This window comes from Trichosurus vulpecula, chromosome 7 (assembly GCF_011100635.1).
Source record: "Trichosurus vulpecula isolate mTriVul1 chromosome 7, mTriVul1.pri, whole genome shotgun sequence".
NCBI lineage: Eukaryota > Metazoa > Chordata > Mammalia > Diprotodontia > Phalangeridae > Trichosurus > Trichosurus vulpecula.
Genome location: NC_050579.1, coordinates 17,401,723 through 17,412,752, shown reverse-complemented (window position 1 = coordinate 17,412,752; position 11,030 = coordinate 17,401,723). Strand labels below are relative to the sequence as shown.

Below are 11,030 nucleotides of genomic sequence, written 5' to 3'. Positions count from 1 at the left end.
CAGTACTACTGGACAGCATGTTCACACTCCAGGCCAGACCCTTGAGGTGCTCAGTTAAGATTACTCACTGCCGACCTATTTGGGGTCAGACAGTGCCAGCATTTCAGTCACTGAGAGTTCCACCAGCGTCGTGTTAGTGCGCTTCTCTTTCCACAGCTCCCCCCATCCCCGCCCAGACACTAACCGTTCCCGTCTCTGGATTCAAGCTGGAACTTTAGGGTGGCTCTGATGCGCGTTCCTTTTGTCGCTGGTGATTTGGAGCATTCTTTCACATGATAGTTAGTAGTTGGCAATATTTTTATTCATACGTCTTGATTACTTATTGTGTTGGTAAACAAAAGGGGCTCTTAGCACTCAGTTCAGCCAAGTGCCCTTGATTAGATCTGGGAAATCAAATTAAGCGATAAGAGAGGAATATATTGAGAGAGGGAGAAAGGGAGAGATAGAATGGGGTAAATTATGTCGCCATAAAAGTGGCAAGAAAAAGCCGTTCTGCAGGAAGGGAAGAGGGGGCAGGTGAGGAGGAATGAGTGAATCTTGCTCTCATCGGATTTCACCTGAGGAGGGAATACCATACACACTCAATTGGGTATCTTACCCCACAGGAAAGAAGGAGGAAGAAGATAAAAAAGGCGGGGACGATAGAAGGGAGGGCAGACGGGGGTAGGAGGTAATCAAAAACAAACACTTTCAAAAAGGGACAGGGTCAATGGAGAAAACTCAATAAAGGGGGATAGGTTAGGAAGGAGCAAAATATAGTTAGTCTTTCACAACATGAGTATTGTGGAAGGGTTATACATAATGATATGCATGTGGCCTATGTTGAATTGCTTGCCTTCTTAGGGAGGGTGGGTGGGGAGGGAAGAGGGGAGAGAATTTGGAACTCAAAGTTTTAAAAACAGACGTTCAAAAACAACAACAAAAAGTTTTTGCATGCAACTAGGAAATAAGATACACAGGCACAGAAATTGATCTTGCCCTACAAGAGAAGAAGGGAAAAGGGGATGGGAGGGGAGTGGGGTGACAGAAGGGAGGGCTGACTGGGGAACAGGGCAATCAGAATATATGCCATCTTGGAGTGGGGGAGAGGGTAGAAATGGGGAGAAAATTTGTAATTCAAACTCTTGTGAAAATCAATGCTGAAAACTAAATATATTAAATAAATTAAATTTAAAAAAAAGAATTGCACCTATGGGAAAAAAAAAAAAAAGATTTGGGAGTCCTTGGTGACCTCCTTGCCTCAGGGGAGGACCTAGTTTACACGAGTTTAAGTGACATGTTTGGGACATCAGAGGCTTTTAGACCACGTGGGTTTAAGTGGCCTCTTTGTGACGATTTTAGGTCGTGTGGGTGAGTCACACATTCGACTCACCCTTGACCCTGAAAAAGATGTAAAACCAGGGGTTGGCTTTCTCTTTTTCGGAGCTCTTACCCACAGCCATGGTGGCACCACGTGATTCTGGGCCAGCCCTTGTTATGAGCTCCCGGGCTGAACCTAGATGTCAGTAACTATGAATTGTATTTGGTCTGTCAATATTTGTAATTTGTTTGTATTTGTTCTGAAGTTCAGGATGCTGGCTTTTTCCCCTGAACTAAGTGAATGGTATTTGTATGCTAAATTAAAGTAAGCTCGTTAACCCCTTAACATTGCTTTCCTTACTAAAGCAGATCAAAAGAACCTGGGCTTTTGCAGCGTCCTGGTAGCGTGCTTGTTGCTGGGCTTGTGTTGGTCTTTTACCCCCACAACAGCGGCTAGCCCAATTGTTGAAACACTTATCCATTGGGGAATGGTTCTTGGTCTGGTATATTTGTGTTACTTCCCTCTGTACCTTGGATATCAGAGCTTTAACAAAGATATGTGATGAATAGACTTTTTCCCAATCAACTACTTATATTTATTTATAATTATATTCATCCTAATTTATGTATAGTCATATATAATATAAAATAATCATTATATAATTATTTTTATCCTGTTCATGTAAAAGCTTTCTGATTTCATGTGCTCACAATTATCTATTTTATCTCATGATGGTTTCTACCTTTTGGTGGGCTGAGAATTTTCCCCCAGCCATGGCTGTGAACAGTACCTTATGTGTGTGTGGTCCTCTTGATCCATGTTTTTTAAGGACTCTCCTGAAGTCTTCCCCTGCCCCGCACCAGCCCCTCCCCCCCCCCCCGCCCCCGCATACTTCCTTTGTCCACAGAGTAGCCAGCAGGCTTCTGCTGCCCCACCACAAATAGGATTGTCTTCATGATGAGCCTGGGATTTACTGAATTTCTTTCTCTTGATAAGTCTCTTTTTTATTTTCATCTTATTTTAGGGTGAACCTGGTTCAAAAGGAGCAGAAAAGGGAAAAGAGGTAAAAATTGCCCAAATGTTTTGATAAATGTATTCTCTCTCCTCATTTCTCATTTACTGGTGTCTATCCGAGCTGGGCTCAAAGGAAGAGATCTTCAAACAACACTGAACTTGGGGTCGGAGGGTCTGGTTTCATAGGATTCTAGATCTAGAGTTAAAAGAGGCCCCAGGGGCCATCTAGCTCCCCCCATCCCCATTTTATAGATGAGGACACTGAGACCGTGCTAGGTCAGGGGACTTGCCCAAGGCCACACAGAGTCAGTACTGGAACACTAGCCTTGTGACTCCTCTTGCCACTCCACCCCCCCCCCCCCCCCCCCCCCCCCCCCCCCCCCCGCCTCCTATCATGGCTGGGATACTCAGGACTGTGTGACCTGGGCAAGGCACCTGCCTTCACTAGACCCCTGCTGCCTTATCCCTCTTAGGCCCCTTTCACCTCTAAATCCTAACGTCCTAGGAAATGCAGAACGTCGCCTATATGTTGGCAATATCCGAAGTGCTGTGGTAGATGTAAAGGAAACACGAGGCCTGGTCTTTGTCTTCAGGGAGCTTTTGATCTTGTCAGGGAGACAAGACGTGAGCGCGCACGCGCGCGCGCGCACACACACACACACACACACACACACACACAGTCATAGGATTGTAGAATGCTGGAACGTGGAAGCCATTGGGTAACAGCCCCCTCACGTGGATGAGAAAACCCAGGGTCAGAGAGAAATGACCTGGCAAAAACAGTTTGGCGCAGGGACGAGGGGGCTGGATTGGCAGTCCAAGGACAAGGATTCGAGTTCCAGCTCTGCTGCTCACTGCCTGCAAGTCACTTAGCTGTTCTGGTCCCCAGTTTCCTCATCTGTAAAATGACCAGATGACCCTAGGGCCCAGCCACCTGGTGCCAAACCCCAGTGCTCAGATGAACTTGGCCAACATCCGGTTCCTTCCTGACCAACAAGTGGCCCATCCCCACCACTCCCGGACCTCGCCCACGCCGGCCACACCTTTGGTGGCTCAGCTTTTTGCCTCTGTCCCTCATACATGTCAAACAAACTTCCTGAGGTGGGTGCTTCCTTGTTCCCATAGAGTGAGGGAGTACAACAGCTTCGAGAAGCCCTGAAGATCTTAGCAGAGAGGGTGCTGATTCTGGAGCACATGATTGGAATCCATGGTGAGTGTCCTGCGCTAGGCAGGGTCTGGAAGGACCGCCCCTGGGAAGTGATTGGGGAGAGGGAAGTGGGCAGGGGGGAAATGGGTGGGGGACAGGAGCCCGGCTGGCCAGAGGCCAGGTTTATTGGCCCCATTTCTGCCTTGAGGAATGGAGCCTGTGGACTTTGTGGCATCTGCTTCCTTCTCTTGTGGAAATCCCTCAAAGGATCCCTACCCCTCCACCTGCCCACTTATCTCTCTCCTAGAGAAACCACTGTGGGTTTCCTAAGCTGCCCAAACCTAATGTGAGTTATTCTATTAGAAGCCATTTGGGGACAGACAAGGGAAAGGCCTGGAGGACCTGAGATCCCCAATCACATCTATGTTCTCCACAGCCTTCTGAGCCCACCACCCCATCCATGGGGCTGCTGCCTTAGAGCACTCTGCCAGGCCTCCTCCATGGGTGTGGCAGCTGCCCCCTCTAAGACAGCATCCCTGGCCGCACCAGCCCCGCCCCCCCGCCCCCATCTTGGTGCCCTCCTTGTTGAACAGAGACTGCAAACACACAGCTAAGGGGCCGTCTTTCCTTTCAGACCCGCTGTCTTCCACTGAACCAGGCTCTGGACAAGATGGGGCACTAGGCCCTGCCTTACAAAGCAATAAGATGAAACGAGGGGGCCCCCTGGCCCCACCCCAACCCTACGACACTCTCTCTTCCTTGCTCGACAACATTGAACCCAGAAGGAACGGTAATGAGAGCAGCAGCCTGAAGTAAGCAGCCTGTCATCCCCCTGGGACAAACCCGTGCGCTGATTAAAGATACAGTATCCATGGACAGAAATGCTCAAGATTGTGGTCCTGGGCCCACACCGGGGGAAGCTGGGGGTTGGGGGGCAGGGCTCTGGCTGTGCTCCTGGAGGCTGCTTTGGTTTGGGAGGCTCTCCAAACAGCAGCAGGCAGGATACTGCCCCCGTTAACAGCAGTCATCCTCACACTCCTATGAATGGGGGTCTGGGCTGGCAGGAGGTTATTCCGGAGGAATTTGATAAGGGTGTGTGGATGGCATCATCACTGGGCATTCTTACCTAGGGGCATCATGGGCAGAGCAGCTTCCCCAGAGCCCCACTAAAACCAGAAGTTTCCTGTTGGTCTGGCTGGCCCTCAGTGCCTTCTGAGCAAACCAAGCAGGCAAAGCTAGCTGCTTGCTCACAGCAGCTGGGAAATAGGACCCCAGAGCCTTTTTTGGAAAGGCCTGAGCTGTCTCTGTGCCCCCAGTCATAAAGGTTCATCTGCCACTGCAGCACACCCTGGACCGACTCCCTGGAAGAAACATTTGTTTTTATGGCTCTGTTGCCCCTTCTGTTCTTTTGTCACCCCAAGTGAAAGAGGAACTCAGAAGAAAACATTCTGTGCCCGTGTTCAGTGTTCTGTAAATAGCCAGGGGGTTCAGATGCTCCTGTGGCCCATCAAGCAAGCAAGCATTTATTAAGCACCTAGAGAAAGTATAAAGCCCTGTGCTTCTACCTCCTTCATCGGCTCTACCCATCCTTGACTAAAAGTTGCATTAACCACAGCAAGGCCAGAAGTCAGATCATGGTGAAAGCAGAAGCGCTGAGCTGGGTTAGGTGGGCACACTTGGTGTGTTCCCATTTCTTCTCTTCAAATGTGACATGCCCAAGAATAAATAGGAACCTCCTTAGTGTGTCTCTGTCCCCAACAAAGCCTTCTAGAAGCCCATCGTGCAAGAGATAAACACCCTGGAGGAGCAAGCTTCCAAAACAAAGTTCTTATTCCTCTATGGAAGTTCATCAGAAGTCTGGGGGAAGAGCAGCAGTGATTAAAAGGAAGTAACCAAGCAATAGCCCATCAGAAGCGCAGACCACATGCTGCACCTTTTACCTTGACTACTTCCCTTTTAAAGACTCCATCTCCACTCCCAAACTCAGATGACCACTTGTTTCTGAGGTCTGATTGTTGAGTTCTTCCCTAAAGCCTCCAGGGAAAAGAAACCCAGCTCATTGAGTAAGTTCAACTAATCTAACAGCTGGGTCCAAAACACTGTCTCCCAGCTGAAGCCACTCATTGGACCACTTTCTAATCAGAAAGATGTTACTCCCCAAGTGACTTCAGGTCCCTGAGAGCCAACCAGCAATGGGAACTGGGAGTCCTGAGACAGGATGAAAGGTGAGTGGAGGACAGAGATTTGCACCAGATTACTTACTCCCTAGAGTGCTATCCTTGATTCATTTCAGCCTACTAAGATAGTTAAACTAGTCAAGTTCTGTGAGTGAGCAAAATCTCATGCCCCAACTGCCCAGATTAGAGTTCATCAGGGTGGCTGGGCTGGGCAGAAAGAGGACAAAGCACAGTCAGCCCTCCTGGCCTAGAATGCATCATCAGCATCTTAACTAACTCCGTGTTGCCAAGCTGTGAAGAGTTTGCTTAATCCCAAACACAGCATTTCCTACTCAATTGTGTGGTACTGTATCTTTAATTTTGGTGCTTTTAGAAACCAAATTTGGGTGGGCTTTCTCTGGACCTACCCAGTCACCAGACCTTAGGATAATAATCTCTCCACTCAAAGTAACTTTCCTAACTCAAAGAGGACTTTCAGGACCTTGTGTCTTACAAAGTCCCATGGATAGTGACTAATAGCTGGTATTCCAAATCTGCCTCTGTGCTTTCAGCAGCTGACTGAGATCCCTACTGGCTGGACCTTTAGTTTGGGTTCACTGTATTTCCGTGGGGTGTTCATTCATGGGTCTGTTTCCATCTCTCCAATGCCACGTCACCAAGCTGGTGCCTTCTGCAGCTTTTCAGATTTACCAAAATCACCACCAACATCTCCCTTCCTTTTAAATGATTTTTTAGTTTGGTTCATGTCACTGAGGCACAAATGGAAAAACTATTTTCTCTTCTTTGCATCAAGCTTAGAACTGAGCTGGTTCCATGCTGGGCTTCCCTCCAGTGCTAGGCTCTAGCAATGGAATTCTTGGATTCTGGTGGGACTGAAACTAAGTGTGGAACACTTAGGCAAAAGTTATCGCAGTGGCGTCTTCAGAGCCAACTTCACAGTGGACCAGGGGAAGAAGGCTGGCTTTACTGGCTGGAAATTCCAGACCAGAATTATGGCTGATTCTCCTTGTTCCAACAGCAGCATTCCATGGTGCTAATTTTATAGCCTAGCTAGAACAACCTCCTGGTTTCTATGATTATGATGAAGTAAATGAATCACAAGTTTAATACAAGCCCATGAAGCACATTTCTATGCACTGAAGAAAATGCTGGTGTTATGGTTCAGTGCTAATTTTTAGACTTTTTCTTATTTATGTTGATGTGTTCTGTATGTGTAAGTGTCCCAGCTTTCCGAATTTTACCATATGCTCTAACCATTTGTTCCTTTATCTACAAACTACAATTCTGTGTAGGCTTTCTCAAAGGAAAACACTAGCTGCCCTCCGCTTTTTGTTTTATTAACTCACTTTAACTTGGTTAAACTAGCTGCCTGGCAGAAGAGTGGCAGCATGGCCAGGCCACCAGTGGATGGTCCCTCTCAGTTTCCCTATGGCGATGTTATGCTTCATATTATTGACTTTTTCTCTCTCTGCTTTGGTGTTAGGTTGTAGGGGACATCTTGTACTTGGCATTCTTACAGAGCAATGGGACCAACAGTGCTAAGCCCGCTGAGGCCCAAGGTCTTTCATGTAACGAACTGAGAAATAAATATATCATCCATGACAAAATTTGTTTCTGGCGGCCAAAGCCAAGTTGTCATTCCTGCTTTCTTGTCTTCGTTCCCTCCATCTTCACACCCTGAGAGTGACCTGGAGGGCCTCGAGTCACAGCCCCGTCTCCCGAATCCCCAGGAAATAACAAAGTAACCCTGGGAAGGGAGGTCAGCTGCTGCTGTTCTCTAGTTTTGACCAGAAGCTAGGGACTAGATGTTACTGCCATCAGCTCACAAAAAAGCCAGGCAAAGTGTGTGCTCCAACACAGAAGGTCTTTTCTCCTCCTTACCCCAGTTGGAAGCTCTCCACCTCTTCCTCCAAATTCTTCCCAACCAGGGCTACACCTAGTCCCTATGTATTTTGCAGATCCGGGTGAGGAGTTGGTGCCAAACTGCCTAGTACACCTAGTCCTAACACCTCCTCAATCCTGGGTGCTCACTTAGTCTCAAAGCCAGGGTCCTGGGGGCCTCTGGGTTAACACTAGGGACCTATCAGTATGGAAAAAGGGCATGGGAGAGGGACAAGAACAAAAGGAAAAACAGACAAAGGACGGGACAGAGATAAGGAGAGAGGATGACACAAATACATAAGAGAAAATCATGCCTATATTAAGCCCCTGCCCTCTGCTAGGCCCTGGGGATAAGGTGGGGGAACAGTCCCTAGCCTCAAGAAGCTTACATCCTCCTTAGGGATACATGTACATACATGAGCACATACAAAACAGACACATGGTGATGGCGGCAGAGACATCTGTTTTAGCAAAAGCTTCAAGGAAGTGGAGACGAAGACAGGGGGGCATTACTGCCAGTGCCAAAGGAGAGACACGGGAAATGGAGTGCTATGGAACTGAGAGAAGACAAGGTTGGCTGGACCACGTGAAGAGGACATGGAGGGGAGGAATGCCTGTATTTCCCCAGACGGAGGCTCCTAGAGGCTGTGGAGTATGAACAGAGGAGTGAACAGAGGCCCCTCAACATGGGCCATGTGTCTAGTGGCATTGCAGACTCCTCTAACTGTCCAAATAACCCTATCCCTTGGGCCATGACTGTAGGAAGGGGTTAAGAAGTGAACAGAAAGAAGAAAATGTCACGAGATATATTGTAGGTCAACTGGTGAAAGCAATAGAAAGGATTAAGAATTTGGGAAACAGACCAAGACTGGGAAGCCATGTAGAGGATGGACTGAAGAAGAGAGAATCTTCAACAGCTGAGGGCAGCGAGAGAGAGCAGTCAAGCAGGAAAGAACAGAAATGAGAGGGCATCTCTGTGAAAACCTAGAGGAGAAAGTGGCCAGGAAAAGAGAGTGGTCAGGTGTCCAGTGCTGTGTGAATATTGAGCAGAGACCCTCAGGTTTGGCCCTTGGGAGATGAGCAGTTTTGGTGGAAGGAGGAAGTCCCAAGCCAAGCTGCAAAGAGCTGAGAAATGAGTGAGAGGAAGGGACGTGGAAGCAATGAATACAGTACAGAAGGCTTTTCCCTCATTTTGGTTGAGAAGAGAGCTGCAGGGTAAGGGAGGCATCCCCTTGTTGGCAGAGGGCTGTGGGGGCAGTCAGCTGCCTAAAACAGGAGGGGACAGGGCTGAGGTTCCACAGAAGCTGACCTTAGCAAGGAGGAGGGTCACTTCTTTATCAGACTGAAGTAAAAGAGGAGAAAATGGGAGATTATCATGGAGTTGAGAAATGTAAGGAGACAAGGGAGCTCATGACAAACAGCGTCTATTTTACCAGCAATGTGTGAGGCCAAGCCCTTAGCTGAGATGAGAGGAAGGGCGATGGGGGAGGCGATAAGCTAACAAACAGCTTTGTGGCGGAGCCAGCCAGCAGTGCCAGGGGTTAGGAGGGAGAGACCAGCCAGTGGCTAGGGGACCAGGAGGAACTCTCTGAGGATTGTGTATGCTTCTGAATTATTCAACACTGAAAATTTTGGGACAAGGGAATGGAGTCGACTTTCCACTTTAAAAATGTGGACATTTAAGAACAAAACACAGGCTGGGATCTGGGAGGTGATGGAGGGATGCTGGGTGACAAGAGGGACCAGTCCAAGAGCAGAATAGATTTATGGTGGGTTTTCAAATGATATGCAGTAAATACAAGCTCTTTTTCAGGTAGAAAGTCAAGAAGTTGGTGGGGCTGTGACCTGAGTGGTCCAATCCTTAAACAATATTTTAGGAGAACAGGGTTAAATGTTTAGGCGGCATACGGCTAGGGAACAGATATAACATCTCTATTTATTCTGTAACAAATAGTGACATTAGACTGTGAGCAAGAAGGGATTTTTCCCAAAGGTTGATGAGTAAGAAACAACACTCTTATTCCTTGAGAAAGCATTATGTAGAATACAAAAGACTTATGTGTGACCCCAAAGCTGGCTGTCCACAATGTGATAAAAATGTTAGAACTGCAAGGGACCTCGGAGGCAGCTAGTCCAGAGATTAAGTGACTGACCTCAGGTCACGAGGGCATAAGTAGCAAAACCGGTGCCTGATCCTGGGGCCTCTGTTCCCAAATCCAGCGGCCTTTCCACTTCCCAGAGGGGGAGCCCTGGTCCTTTGGAGGCTGTGTGGGCTTGAGGCAGCAAGTCACTAACACAGGATCAGATGTAGATCTGGCCAGGACTGGAAAGGTCACTAAGTCCCTACATTTTACAGATAAACTGAGTCCTAGAGAGGCTGTGAATCATCTACGGTCACATGGGTAGTAAAGGACAGGACAGGTCATCTGACTCCAGATCCAGCTTTCCATTTTACCATGATACTTCAGTGTCATTTTTTGAATTTTTATTCATTTTGAACTTAAATACATAAAGACAAAAAACCCAAACATTTCCATGTACATTAAAAGGATTCAATATAAATCCATGATTGTCCATTTCACACTGTTTACTTTTTTGAAAAACTACGTAATAAATACTGCACATCACTTTCAAAGCTACCCTGCTGTTTTGTGCTTCCTTCCAAGTTTTTCTTTTCTTCTCTGCTGGGCACTGTTTTCCTCCCTCCCTTTCTCCCTCCCCACCCTAGAGGTTACCATTAGACCTAAGTGTATGTGTGTGTGTGTATATCATCCATACTTCAGTTCTTCTCTGGAGGTGAATGGCATCTTCCTGCCTTGGTCCTTTGTGGTTCATCGGAGCATTTATAATACTCAAAATGACTCGGTCATTCAGAGTCGTTCTTAGAACAGTATTGCTCTTGTGTGTACAACATTCTGGTTCTGCGCACTCCATGTCTTCCTGTTTTTGCGGCCCGATTTCAGGAGCGTGGGAACTGAGAGATTTCATACTGAGAGTGTATAATAAAAGCAAACAGCTAACATTTATGTAGTGCTTACTACATGCCAGGCTCCGGGCTAAGCACTTTAAACTTATCTCGTTTGGTCCTTACAACGGCTCTGGGAGGAAGGTGCTCTTATCGTCCCCATTTACAAATCAGGAAACTGAGGCAAATGGCAGCTAAGTGACTTGTCCAGGATCCTACAGCTAGTAACAGCCCGAGGCCACATTTGAAGTCACGATTTCCTGGCTCCCAGCACTCTATCCACTGAGCCACCTAGCTGACATAAACCCAAACTCAAAAATTAACCTGGCTCCTGGGCATGTGGGAAGAAGCCAGTCCTTGGACCTGCCTATAAGGGGAGGCGGTTCCTATTTAGGAACAAGTGGGTAAAATCTTAGACCTCCTTGGTAAAGAAGTTCTGATGGGAAAGAAGCCTGGGCTACAGCTAGTCCCCTCATCTCCCCTTCTGCTGCCGAGTCCGCCATATCAAGCTGAACCAGGTCCTGGATTTTTCCACAAACACGATGG

The 11,030-nt window shown here is 47.6% G+C and overlaps 1 protein-coding gene across 3 annotated transcripts in view; it reads left to right on the top strand.

Moving 5' to 3' along the window:
- COL26A1 (collagen type XXVI alpha 1 chain) overlaps positions 1-7,251 on the top strand; it is a 252,085-nt gene extending 244,834 nt beyond the window's left edge. For all 3 annotated transcript variants that reach the window (XM_036765717.1, XM_036765718.1, XM_036765719.1), the window contains 3 exons: positions 2,325-2,363; positions 3,440-3,524; positions 4,096-7,251. In XM_036765717.1, coding sequence (XP_036621612.1) covers positions 2,325-2,363; positions 3,440-3,524; positions 4,096-4,277 — 306 coding nt within the window. In that variant the 3' untranslated portion in view covers positions 4,278-7,251. The remainder of the gene's footprint in view (positions 1-2,324; positions 2,364-3,439; positions 3,525-4,095) is intronic.
- The last annotated feature ends 3,779 nt before the right edge of the window (positions 7,252-11,030 follow it).